At 45.4% G+C, this 25,197-nt stretch overlaps 1 protein-coding gene across 1 annotated transcript in view; it reads right to left on the bottom strand.

The window, feature by feature from the left end:
* Positions 1–9,691: 9,691 nt before the first annotated feature.
* LOC144506250 (potassium-transporting ATPase subunit beta-like) overlaps positions 9,692–25,197 on the bottom strand; it is an 81,961-nt gene continuing 66,455 nt past the window's right edge. Inside the window, exons 3-7 of the mRNA XM_078232110.1 lie at positions 18,742–18,846; positions 17,024–17,220; positions 14,407–14,457; positions 9,944–10,039; positions 9,692–9,853 (exon numbers count right to left, since the gene is read on the bottom strand). Coding sequence (XP_078088236.1) covers positions 9,692–9,853; positions 9,944–10,039; positions 14,407–14,457; positions 17,024–17,220; positions 18,742–18,846 — 611 coding nt within the window. The remainder of the gene's footprint in view (positions 9,854–9,943; positions 10,040–14,406; positions 14,458–17,023; positions 17,221–18,741; positions 18,847–25,197) is intronic.

Here is a 25,197-nt window from a genome sequence, read left to right as displayed (position 1 = left end):
ATCATCAGTGAACATCCCCACTTCTGATCTGAGGATGGAGGGAAGGTCATTAATGAAGCAGCTGAATTTGGTAGGGCCTAGGACCCTACCCTGAGGATCTCATACCCTAATGGTGTGGGACAGGGGTGGCACGCTGGCACAGTGGTTTAGCACTGCTGCCTCACAGGGACCCGGGTTCAGTTCCAGCCTCGGGTCACTGTCTGTGTGGAGATTGCACGTTCTCCCACAGTCCAAAGATGTGCGGGTTAGGTTGATTGGTCATGCTAAATTTGCGTCAGGGGATTAACAGATAAATATGTGGGGTTAGGGTCTGGGTGGGATTGTGGTTGGTGCAGACTTGATTGGCCGAACGGCCTCCTTCGGCGCTGTAGGGGTTCTATTATCTGGCCTTAACAAGGAAAGCCGTCTGCCTTTGCACATTCTTTTCCTTCATTTTCCTCTATGGTGCTGGAGAATGAAGTGAGCCAAGTGGATCGACTGCCAGTCGGGGAACATTTAGACAACAATGATCATTTTGCTTAATAAATGAGGAAAAGATCCAGGCATAGATGATGTAACATCTAAAAGCCCTTGGAGAAACAGAATTAGAAGTGATAACACAAAGATACACCACAGGGTACATTCCAAGTCTTTTGAAACATTCATTATTCATTAAATTACCCCAAATTTTAGAACTATAATCTAAATAAGTCAGCTCATTCATCTCAAAAATCAAAACAAAAAGAAATGGTTACAGATTTGAAGCAGAAATTGTTGATTCCGTCTTGATTTAGACCTGGAGTCAAAACAAGTGAGGGAATATTTAACCTCAGAACAATCTTCCATAAATATTTAGAAGTAAACAAGAACGTTTACATATTGCATAGATTGTGAAAAAGCATTCAATTGTGTTCAACACCAAAAGCTAATGGATATGTTGGTGAAATGTGACATTGACAGTAAAAATGTGAGATTTACCCAGGGCCTATTTTGGGATCAAAGAGTGAGCAACATGCTTGAAGGACATGTTTCAAGTGAAGAGTACAAGAAGGCTGTGCACTGTCAGCAGAATTATTCAATCTGTACACATAACAAATATTCAGAGAATTAGATGTACTTCCTGGAGCCGAGAACATAACAAACTCACGGTACTCTGATAACACAACATGTGTCATGAGGCAGACTTGATTAGGGAACTTAAGGTGAAGGAACCCTTAGGGAGCAGTGACCACAACATGATAGAATTTACCCTGCAGTTTGAGAGGGAGAAGCTGGCATCGGATGTAATAGTATTACAATTAAATAAAGGTAACTTATAAAGACATGAGGGAGGTGCTGGCCAGAGTTGATTGGAAAGGGAGCCTAGCAGGGAAGACAATGGAACAGCAATGGCAAGAGTTTTTGGGGGTTATTCGGGAGGCATAACAGAAATTCATCCCAAGGAAGAGGAAACATTCTAAGGGGTGGACGAGGCATCCATGGCTGACGAGGGAAGTCAAGGACAGCATAAAAGCAAAAGAAAAAGCATACAAAGTGGCAAGGATTAGTGGGAAGCCAGAGGATTGGGATGCCTTTAAAAGCGAACAGAGGACAACCAGAAAAGCAATAAGGGGGGAGAAGATGATGAAATATAAGTGTAGGCTAGCTAGTAATATTCAATATATAAAAGGTAAGAAAGAGGCAAAAATAGACATTGGACGAATGGAAAATGAGGCTGGAGAAGTAATAATAGGAAACCAAGAAATGGCAGAGGAACTGAATAGTTACTTTGCATCAATCTTCACGGTGGAAGACACCAGTGAGATGCCAGAGCTCCAGGAGAATCAGGAGGCACAGGTGAGTGTAGTGGTCATCACTAAGGAGAAGGTTCTGCGGGAAACTGAAAGGTCTGAAGGTGGATAAATCACCAGGACCAGATGGACTACATCCCAGGGTTCTAAAAGGGATAGCTGAGGAAATTGTGGAGGCATTGGTGGTGATCTTTCAGGAACCACTGGAAGCAGGGAGGGTCCCAGAGGACTGGAAAGTAGTTAATGTAACACCGCTGTTTAAGAAGGGAGGGATATAGCAGATGGGAAATTATAGGCCGGTTAGCCTGACTTTGGTCATTGGCAAGATTTTAAAGTCCATTATTAAAGATGAGATCACTGAGTACTTCGAAGTGCATGATAAAATAGTCACGGCTTCATCAAGGGGAGGTCATGTCTGACATATCTGTGAGAGGAGGTAACAAGGAAGTTAGATAAAGGAGAACCAGTGGACGTAATTTATTTAGATTTCCAGAACGCCTTTCACAAGGTGGCGCATAGGAGACTGTGAAATAAGTTAATTTCCTCAGCTATCCCTTTTAGAACCCTGGGATGTAGTCCATCTGGTCCTGGTGATTTATCCACCTTCAGACCTTTCAGTTTCCCGCAGAACCTTCTCCTTAGTGATGACCACTACACTCACCTGTGCCCCCTGATTCTCCTGGAGCTCTGGCTTTATGTTAAGGGTAAGATCCTGGCATGGATAGAGGATTGGCTGACTGGCAGAAGGCACAGAGTAGGGATTAAGCGGTCATTTTCAGGATGGCAGCCGGTGACTAGTGGTGTGCCTCAGGGGTCGGTGTTGGGACCACAACTTTTCACAATATACATTAACCATTTGGAAGAAGAAACTGAAGGCACTGTTGCTAAGTTTGCAGATGATACAAAGATGTGTAGAGGGACAGATAGTATTGAGGAAGCAGGGAACTGCAGAAGGACTTGGACAGGCTGGGAGACTGGGAAAGAAGTGGCAGATAGAATACAATGTGGAAAAGTCTGAGGTTATGCACTTTGGAATGAGGAATGGAGGCATAGACTATTTTCTGAATGGAGAAATGATTAGGAAATCAGAAGCACAAAGAGATTTGGGAGTCTTTATTCACAATTCTCTTAAGGTTAACGTGCAGGTTCAGTTGGCAGTTAGGAAGGCAAATGCAATGTTAGCATTCATGTTGAGAGGGTTAGAATACAAGAGCAGGGATGTACTTCTGAGGCTGTATAAGGCTCTGGTCCGACCCCATTTGGAGTATTGTGAGCAGTTTTAGGCCCCATATCTCGGGAAGGATGTGCTGACCTTGGAAAGGGTCCAGAGGAGGTTCACAAGAATGATCCCTGGAATGAAGAGCTTGTCGTATGAGGAATGGTTGAGGACTCTGGGTCTGTACTCATTGGAGTTTAGAAGGATGAGGGGGATCTTATTGAAATGGAAATAGATATATGAAGAGAAAGAGGTTGGTGAAGACAAATGTAGGTCCCCTACAGACAGAAACGGGGGAATGTATAATAGGGGACAAAGAAATGGCTGAGCAGCTGAATATATACTTTGGTTCTGTCTTCACAACAGAGGACACAAATCAAAAGCCAGAAATGTTGGAGAATGCAAGATTTAGTGAGAGGGAAGAGCTGAGGGGGATCAATATTAGTGGAGAAATGGTGCTGGGAAAATTGATGGCATTGAAGGTGGATAAATCCCCAGGGCCTGATAATCTACACCCCAGAGTACTTAAGGGAGTGGCTCTAGAAATAGTGGATGCACTGGTGGTCATCTCCCAGGATTCTATAGACTCTGGAACAGTCCCTGCAGTTGGAGGGTAGCGAATGTCACTCCAATATTCAAAAAGGGAGGTAGAGAGAAAACAGGGAATTATAGACCAGTAAGCTTAACGTCGGTAGTGGGGAAGATTCTCGAATCCATCATTAGGGACTTTATAGCAGGGCATTTAGAAAGCAGTGGCAGGATCAGACAGTCAGCATGGATTTATGAAGGGGAAATCATATTTGACAAATCTGTTGGAATTCTTTGAAGATGTAACTAGTAGAGTTGACAAGGGGGAACCAGTAAATGTGGTATATTTGGATTTTCAGAAAGCGTTTGACAAAGTTCCGCACAAGAGATTATCGTACAAGATTAAAAGCGCATGGGATTGGGGAAGTGTCTTGAGATGGATAGAAAACTGGTTGGCAGAGAGGAAACAAAGAGTACGAATTAATGGGTGCTTTTCAAATTGGCAGGCAGTAACTAGTGGAGTGCCACAGGGATCGGTGCTGGGACCCCAGCTATTCACAATGTATATTAATGATTTCGATGAGGGAACAAAATGTAACATTTCAAAGTTTGCAGATGATACCAAGTTGGGTGGGAGGGTGAACTGTGACGAGGATGCAGAGATCCGTCAGAATGATCTGGATAGGTTGGGTGAGTGGGCTAATCAATGGCAGATGCAATATAATTTGGATAAATGTGAGGTTATTTACTTTGGAAGTAAAAACAAGAAAGCAGATTACTACCTGAATGACTGTAAATTGGGAGAGGGGAGTGTGCAGCAGTACCTGGGTGTCCTTGTGCACCAGTCACTGAAGGTAAGCATGCAGGTGCAGCAGGCGGTAAAGAAGGCAAATGGCATGTTGGCCTTCATTGCGAGAGATTTCGACTACAGGAGCAGGGATGTTGCAATTATACAGGGCCTTGGTGAGGCCACACCTGGAGTATTGTGTGCAGTTTTGGTCTCCTTTTCTGAGGAAGGATGTTCTTGCTCTCGAGGGAATGCAGCAAAGGTTTACCAGGCTGATTCTAGGGATGGCGGGACTGATGTGTGAGGAGAAATTGACTAGATTAGGATTGTTTTCGGTGGAGTTCAGACAAATGAGGGGGGAATCTCATAGAAACTTATAAAATTCTAACAGGACTAGACAGCGTAGATGCAAGGAGGATATTCCTAATGGTGGAGGAGTCTAGAACCAGGGGTAGACCATTTAGGATGGAGGTGAGAAGACATTTCTTTACCCAAGAGTGGTGAGCCTGTGGAATTCATTACCAGAGGAAGTAGTTGATGCCAAAACATTGAATGTATTCAAGCGCCTGGATACAGCACATGGGGCAAATGTGATCAAAGGTTATGGAGAGGAAGCAGGATTAGGCTATTGAGTTGGATGATCAGCTATGATCGTAATAAATGGTGGAGCAGGCTCGAAGGGCCAAATGGCCTCCTCTGCTCCTATCTTCTATGTTTCTATGAAACTTACAGGATACTGTGAGGCCTGGAGAGAGTGGACATGGAGAGGATGTTTCCACGAGAAGGAAAAACTAGAACGAGAGGGCACAACCTCAGACTAAAGGGCGATCCTTTAAAACAGAGATGAGGAGGAATTTCTTCAGTCAGAGAGTGGTGAATCTGCAGAACGCTTTGCCATAGAAGGCTGCGGAGGCCAGGTCATTGAATGTCTTTAAGACGGAGATAGATAGGTAGACAGAGATAACAAGGGGGTCGGGGTTGTGGAGAAAAGGCAGGAGAATGGGGATGAAAAAAATATCAGCCATGATTGAATGGCGGAGCAGACTCGATGGGCAAGAGGCCTAATTCTGCTCCTATGTCTTATGGTAACAGGACTTGCAAAATCAGAAGATATCAGAGATGAAGTAAGATCAAAAGTTTAGAATGTGGACTCAAAATGAACATCAAAAAGGCAAAATAATGGTAGTTAGAAGGAATACATTAGAAGAAATGAGAGTGAAGTGGATGGTGTCACATTGCAACAAATAGATAGGTTTGTGTATTTAGGACAAATGATAACAGAAGGTGGTCGATGCAATGTTGAAATTAGATAGCCAGAGTAATTTTGTGAAGATGAAGGATATGTTAGCAACAAAAAAACTCAAGTTTGTAACCTCAATGCTACATTCTATCTATTCTCCTGTCAATAAATAAAGGTCCATGGAGGAAAATCAAGGGCTTTGAAGTGTGGATGTTAAAGCATGTACTAAAAATTCCACGTTTCGTCCAGACGACAAATGAAATTGCAAGAATGGACGGCACAGTGGTTAGCACTGCTGCCTCACAGCGCCAGGGAATCGGGTTCAATTCCCAGCTTGGGTCACTGTCTGTGCGGAGTCTGCACGTTCTCTCTGTGTCTGCGTGGGTTTCCTCCGGGTGCTCCGGTTTCCTCCGGGTGCTCCGGATTCCTCCCCCAGTCTGAAAGATGTGCTGGTTAAGTGCATTGGCCGTGTGAAATTCTCCCTCAGTGTAACCAAAAAGGTGCAGGAGTGTGGCGACCAGGGGGTTTTCACAGTAACTTCATTGCACTCTTAATGTAAGCCTACTTGTGACACAAATAAATAAGCTTTAACTTTTAAACTCTTAAAAAGCGACACCCAGAAAAGAAAATATCAGTATTTTGGCCATTTGATCAGAACTGAAAAACTACAGCAATCTTTTCCAGAGGGCAAACTGCAGACAGCAGGAGGAGGGGTGGTCCTAGCTATAGTTGGAAGATGGACTTTGCAGAGTGGTTGCAGATGAGCATGGTGGTGTGTGGCGGTAGACAACCCGCGTGATGCACCATGACATCAGATCTCCTGATAGGAGTAGCTACAGGCAGCAGCAACAGCTAATAGCATCATAAGGCTTTACGTTAGTGAATGAGAACAGGCAAAGAGCAATCCAGGGTAAAAATAATTTATCGTGGGAGGGCCAACTTGGGTAGAAAATGGATCTGACCTCGATAAATTAGGAACAAAGAATGGCAGACAAGTCTGTAACTGAGTAGGGTGTTAGTTCAGATACAGGAAAGGTGCATTCCACGAGGGTGTCAGCAAGATAAACAAAGCCAGAACTTCCTGGATGACAGAAGAGTTAGAGAGTAAGCTGAAACAGAAAAAAGGAGCACATGATAGATTTTTTTCAAAAATTCATTTAGGGGTGGCACAGTGGTTAGCACTGCTGCCTCACAGCACCACGGACCCGGGTTCGATTCTGGCCTCGGGTGACTGTTGGTGTGGGGTTTGCACATTCTCCCTATATCTCTCCTCCGGGTGCTCCGGTTTCCTCCCACAGTCCAAAGTTGTGCAGGTTAGGTGGATTGCCATGATAAATTCTCCCTCAGTGTCCAAAGATGTGCAGGTTAGATGGGATTAGCCATGATCAATGTGCGGGATTATAGGGTAGTGTGGGGGAGAGGGCCTGAGTAAAATACTGGTCAGAGAGTTGGTGCAGACTTGATGGGCCAAATGGCCTCTTCAGCAATCTGTAGGGATTTTGTGATTCTGATTTATGGGCTTCGGCAGCATTTATTTGCCATCCCTATCCCTCCATTTCAGAGGGCATTTGTAAGTCAACCACATTGCTGTGGGTCTGGAGTCACATGTGGCTCAGACCAGGTAAGGACGGCAGATTTTCTTCCCTAAAAGACATTAGTGAACCAGATGGGGTTTCATGATAATCAACAATGGTTTCATGGTCACCATTACACTTTTAATTGAATTCTAATTTCACTATCTGCTGTAGTGGTGGGATTTGAACCTGGGTCCCCAGGTTGTGTCCTGGGTCTCTGGGCAATACCACTACACCACCACCTCCCTGTCAGGTGGCTAATGCAAATGAGGACCAGGCTGAATACAAAAGGTTCAGATGAATGGGAAAAACAAAGAAGAAAATAAAATACAGAGTATGACAAGAGACTGGCAGATCATATAAAAGGAAATACAAAAATTGTCTCTAGGCATATAAATATTAAAAGGAGTGGGGTTGATTCGGAACTTCAGTCGACTTAGGCGTGGGGGCTAGAGAGTATGGCTAAGGTACCAATTGACTACTTTGCATCTGTCATTACCATAAGAAGATGCTGGCAAGATCATAGTGAAAGAAGTAGTCGAGATACTGAGAGGTTCAAAATTGACAGAGGGATTTGAAAGGCTGGCAAGTCATCAGAGTTGAATCAAATTCATCTGAGGGTACTGAGGTAGGCAAGGATAGAAATAGTTGGGGTACTAGCCATAATCTTCCGATCCTCCTCAGATACAGTGCCTGAGCACTGAGGAATTGCAAAGGTTATACTCTTGTTCAATAAAGGCTGTAAAGATAAACTCAGCAGCTACAGACCAGTTGGTTCAACCTCTGATGGGAAGGTCTTTAAGGGACAATAATCTGAGCCAAAATTAAGTCACTTGGACAAATCTGGATTAACTAAGGAAAGCTAGCACAGACCTGTTAAGGAAAATTGTGTTTCAACTCATTTGAATGAGTTTATTGATGTTGTTGAGGGTAATGTGATTGATGTGGTGTACATGGACTTTCAAAAGGTCTTTGATAAAAAGTCCTCATTACAGGCTTGGTAGCAGAGTGCAAGGCCATGGAATAGAAGTGGTAGATACTGGTAACATGGTTGCAATGTTGGCAGGCTGACAGGAAACAGAATGTAATTTGCAGACTGGAAGAAGGTGTACAGCAGTTATCCAGAGGTCAGTATTCGAACATGACGTTCCTTGAGAAATATTATGCAAAACTTGGGTGTTTCAGAGCACAGTTTAAGAATTGACAAATGGCACAAAACTGTAGTGTTATGAAGAACGAGGAGGCTAGCGATAAACTTCAAGCAGACCTTGACACGGTGGTGGAAAGTTGGCAAATGAAATTTAAAGCAGTGAAATGATGCAGGAATGATGAGAGACAATATAGAATAGACGGTACAATTGTAAAAGGTTTGCAGGCACAGAGGGACTTGGGGTGTTGGTGCACAAGACATTGCAGGATGAGTACATTGTGAATAAGCCATTTGGGGCTCCTTAGCTTTTTAAATAGGGCCACACAGTACAAAAGCAACGAGGTTAAGCTGAAGGTTTCTAAAGCCTTGAGCCAGTCTCAGCTACAGGATTAATTCTGGGTGCCACACTTTAGAAAGGATACGAAGGCATTAGAGAAAAGATTTACAAGAATGTTTCCAGGGTTGAGAGACTTCAGTTATGCAGATGAGATTGAACAAGCTGGGTCTGTTCTCCTTAAATAGAGAAAGTCGAGAGGATATGTATTTAATGTGATTGACAAAAGAACCAAAGGCAACACGAGCATAAACTATTTTACGCAGCGAGTGGTTAGGATTTGAAATGCTCCGCCTGACAGTGTGGTGGAGGCAGATCCAATCATTGCTCCCAAAAGGGAATTGGACAATTGTCAGAGGAGAGAAGATTTTCAGGGTTACTGGGAAAGGCAGGGGACTGGGACCAGCTGAGTTGTTTTTGCAGAGGGCCAGCATTGACTCAATGGGCTGAAAAGCCTTGTTCTGCGTTGGGATCATTCTACGACTCAATTTTGCAAGGCGTAGTGTTCAGAGTAAGCAGGGTTAGAGGGTAGGGTGGGGCAGGCAACCAGGCTCAGCTGGAGAAAGGGGCAGAGAGAGGACGATGGAGGTGGAGATGGGAAGATGTGCGACAGAGGTGCATGGTGGAATGAGAGATTGTGAAGGAGATGAGTGAGGAGGATGGGAAAGGGAGGTAGAAGATGGGAGATGGAGACAGAGAGAGAGGCAGAAAGAGAGAGAGAGAAGGGAGAAACAGAATAAGAACAAAGAGGTGGAGAAAAGATTAGATGACATTTAACTTTGGAAAGGAATCACACAACACTACCACCTGCAAATATTGACAGGTACTGCAGTTATCTTTTTAAAATCAAGTGTGCCAGAGATAGTACCAAATCTTTCATCACTCTAATATACACTTGGCACATGCATGTTTATATATATGTAGTACATTTTCATTAGGATAGAGATAATATTGAAGAATGTTTAACTATAGATAGAAATGAGGGCATACTGCACGAAAATACATCATCTATAACCTTGTCTACATTCTGTGCAGCACAGCTCATGATATAAATATACAGAAAACACATGAAACTTCCTCCTGAGGCTCATGTTCACTTTTTGATATCCAGGTGAAAGATTACTCTTCCTTCGTATTTTTCGTAGGGGTTGGTGTTGATGATTCCGGGACCATTAATCTTGCACTCAATTTCAAGTTCTTTGTTCTTTTTCAGACTCAAGAACTTCACCGCAACTAAAGGATTGGTGTAGTTTGGCTGTAGAAAAAGAAACAAGGATTGTTCTATTCAATAGACCAAGGAGAGTAAATGTGAAAAATCCTTCTTAAATAGAATGAGACTCCATACCTGTGGCTGTCTACCGTAGTAAGGGAAATATGACAGGTCAAAGGTGCCGTTTTCAGGATAAAATGCCAGATTTCCAATATTTTCCGGGTAGGCGTGCTGTTGTTAAAAGCAGGAATCTTTGATTAACATGACTTTTCATTCCAGGCATTTCGCTGAATTATGATTATGATTTGGAAAGGGAATTTCCTTTGAGGCATTGCATTTACTCACATATGTTCAATCAGCATATAAATGGTTGGTCATTCCCCTGTGTGTCCTTTGACATAAGCAATATGTCAAAAGACACACAGAGGAGTCAGTTTTTGTCCAGTGTGAGCAGGAGGGTTTCCTGACACAGTATGTAGATTGGCCAACAAGAGGTGAGGCCACATTGGATTTGGTACTGGGTAATGAACCAGACCAAGTGTTAGATTTGGAGATAGTGACCAGCTATAACTCTTGCCCTTCGGTATATACCTATCCCTTTCCATCGCTAAAGTAAACGTAACCGAATTGTGGTCACTATCACCAAACTTCCTCCTGAGGCTCATGTTCACTTTTTGATATCCAGGTGAAAGATTACTCTTCCTTCGTATTTTTCGTAGGGGTTGGTGTTGATGATTCCGGGACCATTAATCTTTGGTGATAGTGGCCACAATTCGGTTACGTTTACTTTAGCGATGGAAAGGGATAGGTATATACTGAAGGGCAAGAGTTATAGCTGGGGGAAAGGAAATTATGATGCGATTAGGCGAGATTTAGGATGCATGGGATGGGGAAGGAAACTGCAGGGGATGGGCACAATTGAAATGTGGAGCTTGTTCAAGGAACAGCTACTGCGTGTCCTTGATAAGTATGTACCTGTCAGGCAGGGAGGAAGTGATCAAGCGAGGGAACCGTGGTTTACAAAAGACATTGAATCTCTTGTGAAGAGGAAGAAGGAGACTTATGTAAAGATGAGACGTGAAGGCTCAGTTAGGGCACTTGAGAGTTACAAGTTAGCCAGGAAGGACCTAAGGAGAGAGTTAAGAAGAGCCAGGAGGGGACATGAGAAGTCTTTGGCAGGTAGGATCAAGGAAAACCCTAAAGCTTTCTATAGGTATGTCAGGAATAAAAGAACGATTAGGGTAAGATTAGGGCCAGTCAAGGACAGTAGTGGGAAGTTGTGCGTGGAGTCTGAAGAGATAGGAGAGGCGCTAAATGAATATTTTTCGTCAGTATTCACGCAGGAAAAAGACAATGTTGTCGAGGAGAATATGAGATACAGGCTATTGGACTAGACGGGATTGAGGTTAATAAGGAGGAGGTGTTAGCAATTCTGGAAAGTGTGAAAATAGATAAGTCCCCTGGGCCGGATGGGATTTATCCTAGGATTCTCTGGGAGGCTAGGGAGGAGATTGCAGAGCATTTGGCTTTGATCTTTATGTCGTCATTGTCTACAGGAATAGTGTCAGAAGACTGGAGGATAGCAAATGTTGTCCCCTTGTTCAAGAAGGGGAGTAGAGACAAATCTGGTAATTATAGACCAGTGAGCCTTACTTCTGTTGTGGGCAAAGTTTTGGAAAGGATTATAAGAGATAGGATTTATAATCATCTAGAAAGAAATAATTTGATTAGGGATAGTCAGCACGGTTTTGTGAAGGGTAGGTCGTGCCTCACAAACCTTATTGAGTTCTTTGAGAAGGTGACCAAAGAGGTGGATGAGGGTAAAGCAGTTGATGTGGTGTAAATGGATTTCAGTAAAGCGTTTGATAAGGTTCCCCACGGTAAGCTATTGCAGAAGATACAGAGGCATGGGATTGAGGGTGATTTTGCGGTTTGGATCAGAAATTGGCTAGCTGTAAGAAGACAGAGGGTGGTGGTTGATGGGAAATGTTCATCCTGGAGTTCAGTTACTAGTGGTGTACCGCAAGGATCTGTTTTGGGACCACTGCTGTTTGTCATTTTTATAAATGACCTGGATGAGGGCGTAGAAGGATGGGTTAGTAAATTTGCGGATGACACTAAAGTTGGTGGAGTTGTGGATAGTGCGGAAGGTTGTTGCAGATTACAGAGGGACATAGATAAGCTGCAGAGCTGGGCTGAGAGGTGGCAAATGGAGTTCAATGTGGAAAAGTTTGAGGTGATTCACTTTGGAAGGAGTAACAGGAATACAGAGTACTGGGCAAATGGTAAGATACTTGGCAGTGTGGTTGAGCAGAGAGATCTAGGTGTCCATGTGCATAGATCCCTGAAAGTTGGCACCCAGATTGATAGGGTTGTTAAGAAGGTGTATGGAGTGTTAGCTTTTATTGGTAGAGGGATTGAGTTTCGGAGCCATGAGGTCATGTTGCAGCTGTACAAAACTCTGGTGTGTCCGCACTTGGATTATTGCGTACAGTTCTGGTCGCCGCATTATAGGAAGGATGTGGAAGCACTGGAAAGGGTGCAGAGGAGATTTACCAGGATGTTGCCTGATATGGTGGGAAGGTCGTATGAGGAAAGGCTGAGGGACTTGAGGTTGTTTTCGTTAGAGAGAAGAAGGTTAAGAGGTGATTTAATAGAGGCATACAAGATGATTAGAGGATTAGACAGGGTGGATAGTGAGAGCCTTTTTCCTCGGATGGTGATAGCTAGCACAAGGGGACATAGCTTTAAATTGAGGGGTGATAGATATAGGACAGATGTCAGAGGTAGGTTCTTTACTCAGAGAGTAGTAAGGGCGTGGAATGCCCTGCCTGCAGCAGTAGTGGACTCGCCAACATTAAGGGCATTTAAATGGTCCTTGGATAAACATATGGATGATATTGGAATAGTGTAGGTTAGAGGGGCTTTAGATTGGTTTCACTGGTCGGCGCAACATCGAGGGCCGAAGGGCCTGTACTGCGCTGTAATGTTCTATGTTCTATGTAAGTCCCGAGTTGTAAATTGATCACACAAGCCCATAAAAGTAAGATGGAGTCAGAAGTAGCAACTGACAAGAATAGGACTCGCTTCGTAAGTGGAGGCATAGAGTATGAGAGAAAGAAAGCTTAACAGAATGTTTTTAAAATTCTGATTGGGCCAGGCCACAACTAAAGTATTGCGAGCAGTTCTGGTCCCCACACTTCAGAAGGGATGTGAGTGTCCTTGACAGGGTGCCAGAATGGTTACAGGGATGGGGGGGGCGGTGAGTAGAGATTGGTTACAAGATTATTTTGGCGAACCTGGGGTTGTTCTCCTTGGAGCAAAGGAAATTGAGAGGAGATTTGATCGAGGTGTTCAAGATCAAGACAGGTTTACATTAGACAAAGAAAAGCTGCTCCCACTGGCTGATGATACAAGGTGACACAGTTTGTAGGGTTTTGGGCAAAAGATGTGGTGGAGGCAGGATGTGAGGAAGGACATTTTCACACAGCGAGGGTTAATGAGCTGGAACCCGCTGCCTGAGGGTAATGGAGGCAGAGCTGATAGGTGATTTTTAAAGGAAACCAGATGGGCACTTGCTGAGCTAGAACGGTGGAATGGGTGTGATTGGATTTGTCTATGGAGAGCCAGCATGGATTCGATAGGCTGAATGATCTGCCTCTGTGCCGTAAAAGACTCGATGACTGTAGGATACTGCCTGAAGCTCCTTATAAATGAGTCCGAGAAAGAGGATGACAGAAACTAGTAGGGAAGCAATTGCCTTGAACTGGAGAAAATCCCCGATTAATTGGGCTGAGAGAATGGAAACTGACAGGGACTTTAGCTCTGCAACAACTCTGCCCTATGAAAAGTTACAGCACTGAGTTCACTAACCACTGAATGGGCGTTGTTGTAGAGATAAAGTCCCTGTGGCGATTTACAATTCCAAGTTCACAATATCGTACAGGTCCTTGTGAGTTAGAATAGAATCCCTACAGTGCATAAGGAGGCCATTCGGCCCATTGAGTCTGTACCGACCACAACCCACCCAGGCCCTATCCCCATAACCCCATGTATTTACCCTAGCTAGTGCCCCTAAGGGGCAATTGAGTATGGCCAATCCATCTTACCCGCACATCTTTGGACTGTGGGAGGAAACCGGAGCACCCGGAGGAAACTCACGCAGACACGGGGAGAATGTGCAAACTCCACACAGACAGTGACCCAAGGCCAGAATTGAAGCCGGGTCCCTGGCGTAGTGAGGCAGCAGTGCTAACCACTGTGCCACCGTGTCACCCCAAATGGTACAAAAGGTAATGGAATCCTTACTCAAAAGATGTAACTGAAAAATATCTACAAACTGAATAAGTAAGATTGATCCCAAAAGGAAATCTCATGCTTTGCCAATCTTACTGATTTCCTTGAAGAAGGAACAGAAAGAATGAATTATTATGAATTGAATTCGAGCTAAAAGTGTTTGAACATTGGCAAGTGTGACTTCCTGTTCTCACTGCTGGTGGGTTACACAAACACTTTCATTGATTGATTGATTTCGGCCTCATCAAATCCACAATCTTGAACAGAAGAGGGTCCCCCTGTCCATTGACACTCACCAGAACACCACATGTAACATTTGGGATAGTTCCTTCTCCAGGCAAGAAGTTGATAATCTGAAATTCCAATAAAAGTTGGTTAGTTGGACTTCATTGTTCATGTGTTTCAGATAATTGATTATGTAAAATGGAGCATATTCCAGTGATTTAATCTGGATATTTATCAGCTGAGGCTCTGTTGGTGGCACTCCACACTCTTATGTTCAAAGAATCATTGAATGGTTACAGCACAGGAGGAGGCCATTTGGCCTACTGTGTGCATGCCAGCTCTCTGATAGGTCAGCGCACCCTATTTCACCCCCCTCCTTCTCTTTCTCTATGGGTCTCCAAATCTTTCCTCTTCAGATAATAATCCAACTCTCTTTTGAGAGCCACAACTGAATCTTCCTCCACCACACTCACAGAAAGTACATTCCAGATCCTAACCACTCTGGGGGGAATCTGTCTCCACCACACTGTCAAACAGTACATTTCAGATCCTAACCACTCGCTGTGTGAATCGGTCTCCACCACACTCTCAGACAGTGCATTCCAGATCCTAAGCACTTGCTGTGTGAATGTCTCCACATCACTCTCAGACAGTGCATTCCAGATCCTAAGCACTTGCTGTGTGAATGTCTCCACATCACTCTCAGACAGTGCATTCCAGATCCTAACCACTCCTGTGTTAATCTGTCTCCATCACACTCTCAGACAGTGCATTCCAGATCCTAACCACTCCTGTGTGAATCTGTCTCCACCACACTCTCAGACAGTACATTCCAGATCCTAACCACTTGCTACGTGTAAGTGTTTTTCCTTATATCGTCGCTGCTTCCATAACCAATCGTCTTAAATCTGTGCTGTCTCTCGATCTCATTCCTTCCAAAGGGAACAGTTTCTCTCTATCTACTCTGTGCAGCCCCCTGATGATTTTAAACACCTTGATCAAATCTCTTCTCAACTTTCTCTTCTGCAAGGAGAACAGTCCCAACTTCTTCAAACTATCCTCATAACTAAAGTTCCTCAACCCAGTAACCATTCTTGTGAATCTTTTCTGCACTCTCTCTAACACCTTCGCACCTTTCCTAAAGTGTGGTATCCAGAACTGGGCCCAATACTCCAGTTGAGGCTGAATGAGTGCTTTATAAATGTTTGAACTCCATGTCCCTATTTATAAATCCCAGGATCCAGTAAACTTTATTAACTGCTTTCTTAACCTGCCTTGCAACTGGTGTTCCTGCACCTTCATTAGAGTTGCACCCTTTAATTTATATTGCTTCTCCCTATTCTTTCTGCCAAGCTCTTGCCCCTCTCTGCCCTTTACACCATTGTTTCCCTAGTATAATTAAGATAATTATACTATTCAGTATAAATTCAGATAATTAAGTCCCCCATTATAATTATTTTTTAATTCTTGCACCTCTCCTTAGATTCCTTGCAGGTTTGTTCTTCTCTATCTTTCCTCCTGGCCGGTGGTCTATAGACGACACAGGGCAATATACTGTAATTGCACCTTTTTGTTCCTTAGCTCCAGCTAAATAGATTCTGTCCTTGACTCCTCTAGGCATCCACTCTCTCCAGCACTGCAATGTTCTCCTTGAAAAATACTATCCCTCCTCCTTCCCTTCCCTTCCTATCTTTCCTGAACATCCTGTATCCAGGAATATTTATTCCTGTCCTTCTTTGAGACAGGTCTCCATTATCACCATAACATCATATTCCCACCAGATGGGTTGAGTGTGGGAACCTTATTGTGTCTGTACAGAAACCCTAATTTTAAATTTGATACTGGGGTTAAGCTGAAGATTTACTCGCTTTGAGGTCCTGCTTGCTAAATTTCTCCCCCTACCTTCCTAAACCCTGCCAAAGGATCTCATCCCCTTTTTCCAGCGATATCATTGGTACTGATATGGGCCAGTGGCTGTTCACACCCCCCCTTCAGAGGATCTGCAGCCACTCAGTGATATCCTGCACCAAGTTCCACTCCAGAGAGCAGAGGCCAGGCTGAAAGGCCAGTGCTGCACTGAGGGAGTGCTGCCTTTTGCTGAGACATTAACCTGAGGGCCAATGGATGGATGTGAAAGATTCCATGTCACTATTTCCAAGTAGAACAGCGGCCTGGCCCTTAACCAACATCACCAAAACAAATGACTTGCTCATTTATAGAAATCCTACAGTGCAGAAGGAAGCCATTTGGCCCATCGAGTCTGCACCAACAACAATCCCACCCAGGCCCTCTCCCTGCAACCCTACACATTTACCCTGCTAATCTCTCTAACTTACATATCCTGGAAGGGGCAATTTAGCATGGCCAATGCACCTAACCCGCCCATCTTTGGACTGCGGGAGCAACCGGAGGAAACCCAAGCAGACACGGGGAGAATGTGCAGACTCTGCACAGACAGTGACCCAAGCTGGGAATCGAACCTGGGTCCCTGGCACTGTGAGGCAGCAGTGCTGACCACTGTGCTATCGTGCTGCCCGTCTAGCTCACGGTTGTATCTGGGAGCTTGCTGTGGCCAAACTGACTGCTGTGCTTCCTACATTGCAACAGTGACTACAGTTCAAAAAGTACATCACTGGCTTTGGATGTCCTGAGGCTACGGAAGGTGATACTTTCTTTCTTTGCAATCAGACATACCCTATTCATTCGGATTAGGACGCAGGGTTGACCAGTCTTGTACCCAAAGGTGGGATCTTCGAGCCCAGAGCAATTCTTCAGCATCTCCCGAATGAACTGGCAAGAGTATTTCGAATTAGGGCCTTGACCTCCCTGGAAAGTATAGTTCCCACTGGTGCAGTTGCGGTTGGTTTTGGCTTGCACGGATTCGTTATAGGCTGAGGGGAAAAGAGAGGAATCAGACTAGGGAGGGTGACATGGTGGTTAACTAATGTGCTAAGATATTCAGAGGGTAAGTGTACACATTTGATTTGATTTGATTTATTATTGTCACATGTATTAACAAACAGTGAAAAGTATTGTTTCTTGCGCGCTATACAGACAAAACATACTGTTCAAAGAGAAGGAAATGAGAGAGTACAGAATGTAGTGTTACAGTCATAGCTAGGGTGTAGAGAAAGATCAACTTAATGCAAGGTCAGTCCATTCAAAAGTCTGACAGCAGCAGGGAAGAAGCTGTTCTTGAGTTGGTTGGTACATGATCTCAGACTTTTGTATCCTTTTCCCAAAGGAAGAAGGTGGAAGAGAATGTCCGAGGTGCATGGGGTCCTTAATTATGCTGGCTGCTTTGCCGAGGCAGCGGGAAGTGTAGATAGATTCAATGGATGAATGGCATGTAACAAACCCTGTCCTACCACTGAAACCAAAACAGAACCTGACCTTGGGCTATTTGATTGGGATCTGCCAGAGTTCACAGAGAGCTGAAGAAGTCCTGGTTATATTGTGGTACGTAACTGCAAAGAATAGTTAGTCTGGAGGCCAGGACATGATTGGTTAGTCTGGAGGCCAGGACATGATCGGTTAGTCCGGAGGCCAGTACATGATTGGTTAGTTTGGCAGTGCAAGGATGAATGAATGATAATGATAGTCTAGGTTTTGAGATGCAACTAGGAATGTAATTCATGGAGAGAGAAAGTGGAAGGATACAGGATGTAGAGGTTTGGCGAAGGTACAGGGATATATATATATATGTTTGGCGAGAGTACAGGATGTATAGGTTTGGTTAGGGTACAGGATGTATAGGTTTGGTTAGGGTACAGGATGTATAGGTTTGGTTACGGTACAGGATGTATAGGCTTGGTTAGGGTACAGGATGTTTAGGTTTGGTTTGGGTACAGGATGTATAGGCTTGGTTAGGGTACAGGATGTATAGGTTTGGTTAGGGTACAGGATGTATGGGTTTGGTTAGGGTACAGGATGTATAGGTTTGGTTAGGGTATAGGATGTATAGGTTTGGTTAGGGTACAGGATGTATAGGTTTGGTTAGGGTACAGGGTGTATAGGTTTGGTTAGGGTACAGGATGTATAGGTTTGGTTACGGTACAGGATGTATAGGTTTGGTTAGGGTACAGGATGTATAGGTTTGGTTAGGGTACAGGATGTATGGGTTTGGTTAGGGTACAGGATGTATGGGTTTGGTTAGGGTACAGGATGTATAGGTTTGGTTACGGTACAGGATGTATAGGTTTGGTTAGGGTACAGGATGTATAGGTTTGGTTAGGGTACAGGGTGTATAGGCTTTGTATGCTTATATGCAAGTCTACCAGAGGAGCAACGTGAATCCACATTAACAATGGAAATCCTGTCAGCCCTTTGGCCTAAAATTGGCCAAGGGCTCAATCCATCTGAAGTTCCAATTCTTTCTATCAATGTATTTGATCCTGTGCGCTTGCTCTTACCGGAAAGGAAATCTTGAAGACGGTTGGCATACCACTTCCAGGATTTTGGATCTGACACGTTGAAAGAGATCTTCAATTCTTTTGGTTGTGGTCTTATTGTCACACCTGAAATAGACCAGAGTTAAATAGGACACAATGTTAACTGACTGCAGCTGATAAAGAGCAGACATTCTCAAAGGGAGCAAGCAGCTCATCTTTTCAAAAGAAGAATTCAATGGGCAAAATCATACCAAAGATGGAAGAGTGTTAGTTTTGGCGTGAAAGACGGAGTGTTTCCCGCCAATGGCGCCGGTATGTTTTGGACCGAATCGTATACCTCATTAGGGATAATCTTCATGCCCATGAGTTTCACATCGTTTCAGTGGCGGCTTCCCTCTAATTCACCTACCTTACAACAACTTAACCGCTGAACGCACTGGGGAGCTCCAGGTAAACAACTCCCAGGCACTTGTTCCACAACGACTGCAGAGGATGGCAGCCAGGAAGGCAGTAACACACTTTACAGAGGGAGTCCTCATCAGGATGCTGGATGGAGTGGAGCAGAGACGGGATACACTCTACCCCCAGGGGAAGGCCTTCCAGCAGGGTCACCATCTCTGCCTATTATGCAGTGGCAGCCCTTGTGAGTGCCAGTGCATTCCAGAAGAAGACAGCACAACAGTGTCAAAAGAAAATGAATGATCTTCACTCAGCCAAGGTAAGTGGATCATTCCCACTCTCCCACTGGACCCCCTGGCTCACCTCACCCACCCCCAACCACTTCTCTTACTCAGCCACCTTGGGGGTTGCCAACACCAGGTTCCCCCTCCCTCCCACACTCACCATGTTCCCCCCAATAGCTGCTATGCTCCTCACACGTCAGCTCCCAGCCAAGTCCCATGCCTGCCACACCTCATCACCATCTTAATGTCAACGCTCCCGCCTATACTCTTCTTCTCTGTGTCACTGCAGGACAAACTGAACCACAATAGGCGTGAGTGGGTGCAGCCAGCTGGAGTCACGCCCAAGCTGAGAACTCTTACATGTGTTTTGAGGAGTGAGCCCTCGAGCTGGCTGGGGAAGAGGAAGAGCCTGCCTGCGCTGCTTGTGAAGTGGAGACAGCAAAGAAACATGAGAATCCTCAACAAATATGCTGTCATTCCTACAGTCTCAAGTGGTAATCAGTGTTCCCTCCGTCTCTCCCGTAATGCACTGATGCCATCTCCCTTCTCCAGCAGGGTGGCCAGCAGAACAGGCCAGACTATCCTTGTGCACCCTGGGCCACACTGTATTCCAGCAGTTCAGAGGAGGCATCTCCAACCCCACCGTTGAAGAGGTGTCACAGCTGCCGCCCGCACCCAGCACCAGAACCCATGCAGATACTCAGACCTCAGTGGGTTAACTAAGTAGACAGGCTTCTGGGTCACTCACTGGTGAGCATCTCACGCCTGAAGATCCACAGCAGGCGGAGGCAGGGACGTACCAGGGAACCGGTACTCAGAGGGATGCCGGAGCCCAGGACTCTGCTGAAACTCTTGCTAATGATGTGGCCCTGGGTCCAGTCGTCCCACAACTGCTGCAGCTGCAAAGGCTGAATCACAAATCAGGAAGGGATGACAGCATCCCTCCTCACAGTGCAAGGCCAATTGGAGGACTCCCATCAGCTTCCTTACGAGGAGATTATGCCGTCACTGCAGCGCACTGAGGCCAACACTGCGAGGTTGGCATCCACAGTAAAGACCTTAGAGCAGGGCGTGCACTCCATGGCAGGAGATGTCTGCACCATGGTGCCTGCATGGTGCAGGCACTGGTGGGAATCCACCAGTGTCAGTGCCAGAGGATGGCGGGACTTCTGAATCTCATTCCAACTGCCCCTCCATCTTATGGAGGAACACAGGGCCCCCAAGAACCCGAAGAAAAAAGGATTGGCAGGAGTACAGCCCGGAGCCCTGCAGCCAGGGGACCCTGGGCATCTCCGACCCATCTGACACAGCCCTCCTGTGAGTGACAAACCTCCAGCCTCGATTACCGAGCTAGGGGGAACCACCATGCTCACTCGGCGCCTCATCCATGTGGCGTGTGAGAATGGCAGTGCCGCCCTCTTGCCAGACCCCATGAAAGAAAGGAAGTTCCTCAGCCGTGACAGGAACCCAGGAAGTAGGACATGGGAAGCCTGCATTCCAGCCTACACAGCCCTTTTAGAGCAAGGGATGCCCTGAAATGAAGGGAAGGTAAGGTCTGCAGGTGACCCCACTTCCTGAGATGGTGATTCTGGGACCCTCAACCCTGGCCCAAATTTATCTGCGTCCCCAAGTCCTCTCCGGTGCCCCCTGTACACCATGGAGGGTGCTGGTTACTTGGGCACTCACCTTTGAAATCTCCCTGACACGAGGGTCAATTTAGCATGGCCAATCCGACCAACCCTGCATGATGCAAGCACCACGAGTGTGAAGGGCGCCTGATTCACGCTTATGTAGAGCTGTTGTAAATGGTGCTGGCGTGACGTCATGCCATTGAATACCCACTGAGAGTGGGGGGGAATCCCAGAAAGAGTGCTCGCTAATGACCCATTAATGTATTAAAATGAGCTTGCTGCAGTCCCGCGGCGAGTTTCAGGCTACTCCACTGGCGAGGGACCGGTAAGATCGGAACTCAGAAACTCGCCGGTGTAAATCGTGTTCTCCAGATGTTGAGCACGAGCCACTATTCCCGTAGACGGGAGAGAGTGGGCTCAAAATCACTTCCACTCAGTCTAATTTTTACCAGGAAAATTGGATATAAAATATTTGCTCATTTTCATTGGCTTTTTTTTATAACTGTTTGGTCGAAAGTAATTTGCCGGAAAATATTCTCAATGAAGGTCGTAACACATGTTACTTGTAAGAGCAATGTAGAGGAAGTATAGGACAGCACACTATAGGAGTGGACAAAACACTCACAAATTCGGGACAACATCAAACAGCAGAAGTAGCGTGTGGTCGACAGAACTAAGTAATCTCACAACCAACATTGCAGATCCAGTTGTGAGTGTTAGTGAACAATGAAACAACTAACTGGAGCAGGAGGCATTTTGTACCCATACGCGAATAAAACCTGGCCAACATTCAGGCATGATCTTGTAAGTGGCTCCACACAAGTGTCAGACAATATCCAACAAGGGAGAGTCTAAACGTTCAGTGGCAATACTGAATCCGACACCACCAACATTCTGGGGGTTACCATTGACCAGAAGCTGAACGGAATCAGCCATATAAATACAGCGCGACAAGAGCAGATCAGAGACAGGGAATCCTGCAGTGAATAACTCACCTCCTGACTCCCCAATGCCTGTCCATCATCTACACAGCTCAAGTCAGCAGGGTGAAAAGACTCTCCACTTGTCTGGATGAATACAGCTCCAATAATTCAAGAAGCTCGATGCCATCCAGGACAGAGCAGTCTGATTGATTGATTGATTGACAAGTGAGCCACTATGGTAGCAGTGCGTGCAATATGCAAGATGCATTGCAAAAACTCGCAAAGGTTGCTTCCACAACATCTTCGAGACCCACAAGCTCCACCAGCCAGAGGGACAAGGGCACAAGGCACATGGAGACTACAACCTGGAAGATTCCCTCCAAGCAAAACACAGTTCCCACTTGGAACAACAAACCCGTTCAATCACAACACTCCACCAAATGTAGGAACTCGGATTCCAACCCATACCCCCCTCCAACCACCACGCTCTGGCCACTCCGGTCCCCCAAAAACTGGACTATGGAAGCACCTGCAACACATGAAGCACGGACGTTCAGCGCCTCATTACAAGGACAATAGATGTTGTATTTGCCAGACACGCCAATATCCTATGAGACGAACAGCACTCTCCCAATCAGTCCAGTCCCAACAATATCCACACTCTCAATGTGTCCCAGAACTTGAGAACACAGTGAGACACACTGACTGTTACACAGTGCTGAGAATCACACAGTGAGACACACTGACCGTTACACAGTGCTGAGAATCACACAGTGAGACACACTGACTGTTACACAGTGCTGAGAATCACAGTGAGACACACTGACCATTATACAGTGCTGAGAATCACAGTGAGACACACTGACCGTTACACAGTGCTGAGAATCACACAATGAGACACTGACTGTTACAGTGCTGAGAATCACAGTGACACACACTGACCGTTACACAGTGCTGAGAATCACACAGTGAGACACACTGAGTGTTACACAGTGCTGAGAATCAAAGTGACACACACTGACCGTTACACAGTGCTGAGAATCACACAGTGAGACACACTGACCATTACACAGTGCTGAGAATGACACAGTGAGACACACTGACCATTACACAGTGCTGAGAATCACAGTGAGACACTCTGACCGTTACACAGTGCTGAGAATGACACAGTGAGACACACTGACCGTTACACAGTGCTGAGAATCACAATGAGACACACTGACCATTACACAGTGCTGAGAATCACAGTGAGACACACTGACCGTTACACAGTGCTGAGAATCACAGTGAGACACACTGACCATTACACAGTGCTGAGAATCACAGTGAGACACACTGACCATTACACAGTGCTGAGAATCACAGTGAGACACACTGACTGTGACAAGTGCTGAGAATCACAGTGAGACACTCTGACCGTTACACAGTGCTGAGAATCACAGTGAGACACACTGACCATTACACAGTGCTGAGAATCACACAGTGAGACACACTGACCATTACACAGTGCTGGGAATCACACTGTGAGACACACTGACCATTACACAGTGCCGTGAATCACACAGTGAGACACACTGACCATTACACAGTGCTGAGAATCACAATGAGACACACTGACCGTTACACAGTGCTGAGAATCACACAGTGAGACACACTGACGGTTACAGAGTGCTGAGAATCACAGTGACACACACTGACCGTTACACAGTGCTGAGGATCACAGTGACACACACTGACTGTTACACAGTGCTGAGAATCACAGTGAGACACACTGACCATTACACAGTGCTGAGAATCACAGTGAGACACACTGACCGTTACACAGTGCTGAGAATCACAGTGAGACACATTGACAATTACACAGTGCTGAGAATCACAGTGAGGCACACTGACCGTTACACAGTGCTGAGAATCACACAGTGAGACACACTGACCGTTACACAGTGCTGAAAATCACAGTGAGACACATTGACTATTACACAGTGCTGAGAATCACAGTGAGACACACTGACCATTACACAGTGCTGAGAATCACAGTGAGACATACTGACCGTTACACAGTGCTGGGAATCACAGAGTGAGACACACTGACTGTTACACAGTGCTTAGAATCACACAGTGAGACACACTGACTGTTACACAGTGCTTAGAATCACACAGTGAGACACACTGACTGTTACATAGTGCTGAAAATCACAGTGAGACACACTGACTGTTACACAGTGCTGAGAATCACGGTGAGACACACTGACCGTTACACAGTGCTGGGAATCACAGAGTGAGACACACTGACTATTACACAGTGCTGAGAATGACACAGTGAGACACACTGACCATTACACAGTGCTGAGAATCACAGTGAGACACACTGACCGTTACACAGTGCTGAGAATCACACAGTGAGACACACTGACCGTTACACAGTGCTGAGAATCACACAGTGAGACACACTGACCATTACACAGTGCTGAGAATGACACAGTGAGACACACTGACCATTACACAGTGCTGACAATCACAGTGAGACACACAGACTGTTACAAAGCGCTGAGAATCACACAGTCAGACACAGTGACCATTACAAAGTGCTGATAATTACACACTGATGCACGCTGACCATTACAAAGTGCTCAAAATTATACAGAGAGACACACTGACCATTCTCCAGTGCTGAGAATCACACAGTGAGACACACTGACCGTTACACAATGCTGAGAATCACAGTGAGACACACTGACCATTACACAGTGCTGAGAATCACAGTGAGACACACTGACCATTACACAGTGCAGAGAATCACACGTGAGACACACTGACCATTACAGAGTATGGCAAATCACACAATGAATCACACTGACCGTCACACAGTGCTGAGAATCACAATGAGACACAAAGACCGTTACACAGTGCTGAGAATCACAGTGAGACACACTGACCATTACACAGTGCTGAGAATCACAGTGAGACACACTGACCGTTACACAGTGCTGAGAATCACACCGTGTGACACACTGAACATTACAGAGTCCTGTTAATCACAGTGAGGTACACTGACCATTACACAGTGCTGAGAATCACAGTGAGACACACTGACCATTACACAGTGCTGAGAATCACTCAGTGAGACACACTGAACATTACACAGTGCTGAGAATCGCCATGAGACACACTGACCATTACACAGTGCTGAGAATCACAATGAGACACACTGACCATTACACAGTGCTGAGAATCACAGTG

This window comes from Mustelus asterias, chromosome 17 (assembly GCF_964213995.1).
Source record: "Mustelus asterias chromosome 17, sMusAst1.hap1.1, whole genome shotgun sequence".
NCBI classification, from domain to species: Eukaryota; Metazoa; Chordata; class Chondrichthyes; order Carcharhiniformes; family Triakidae; genus Mustelus; species Mustelus asterias.
Note: the sequence above shows the minus strand (reverse complement) of the source record. Positions and strands in the feature narration are given on the sequence as shown.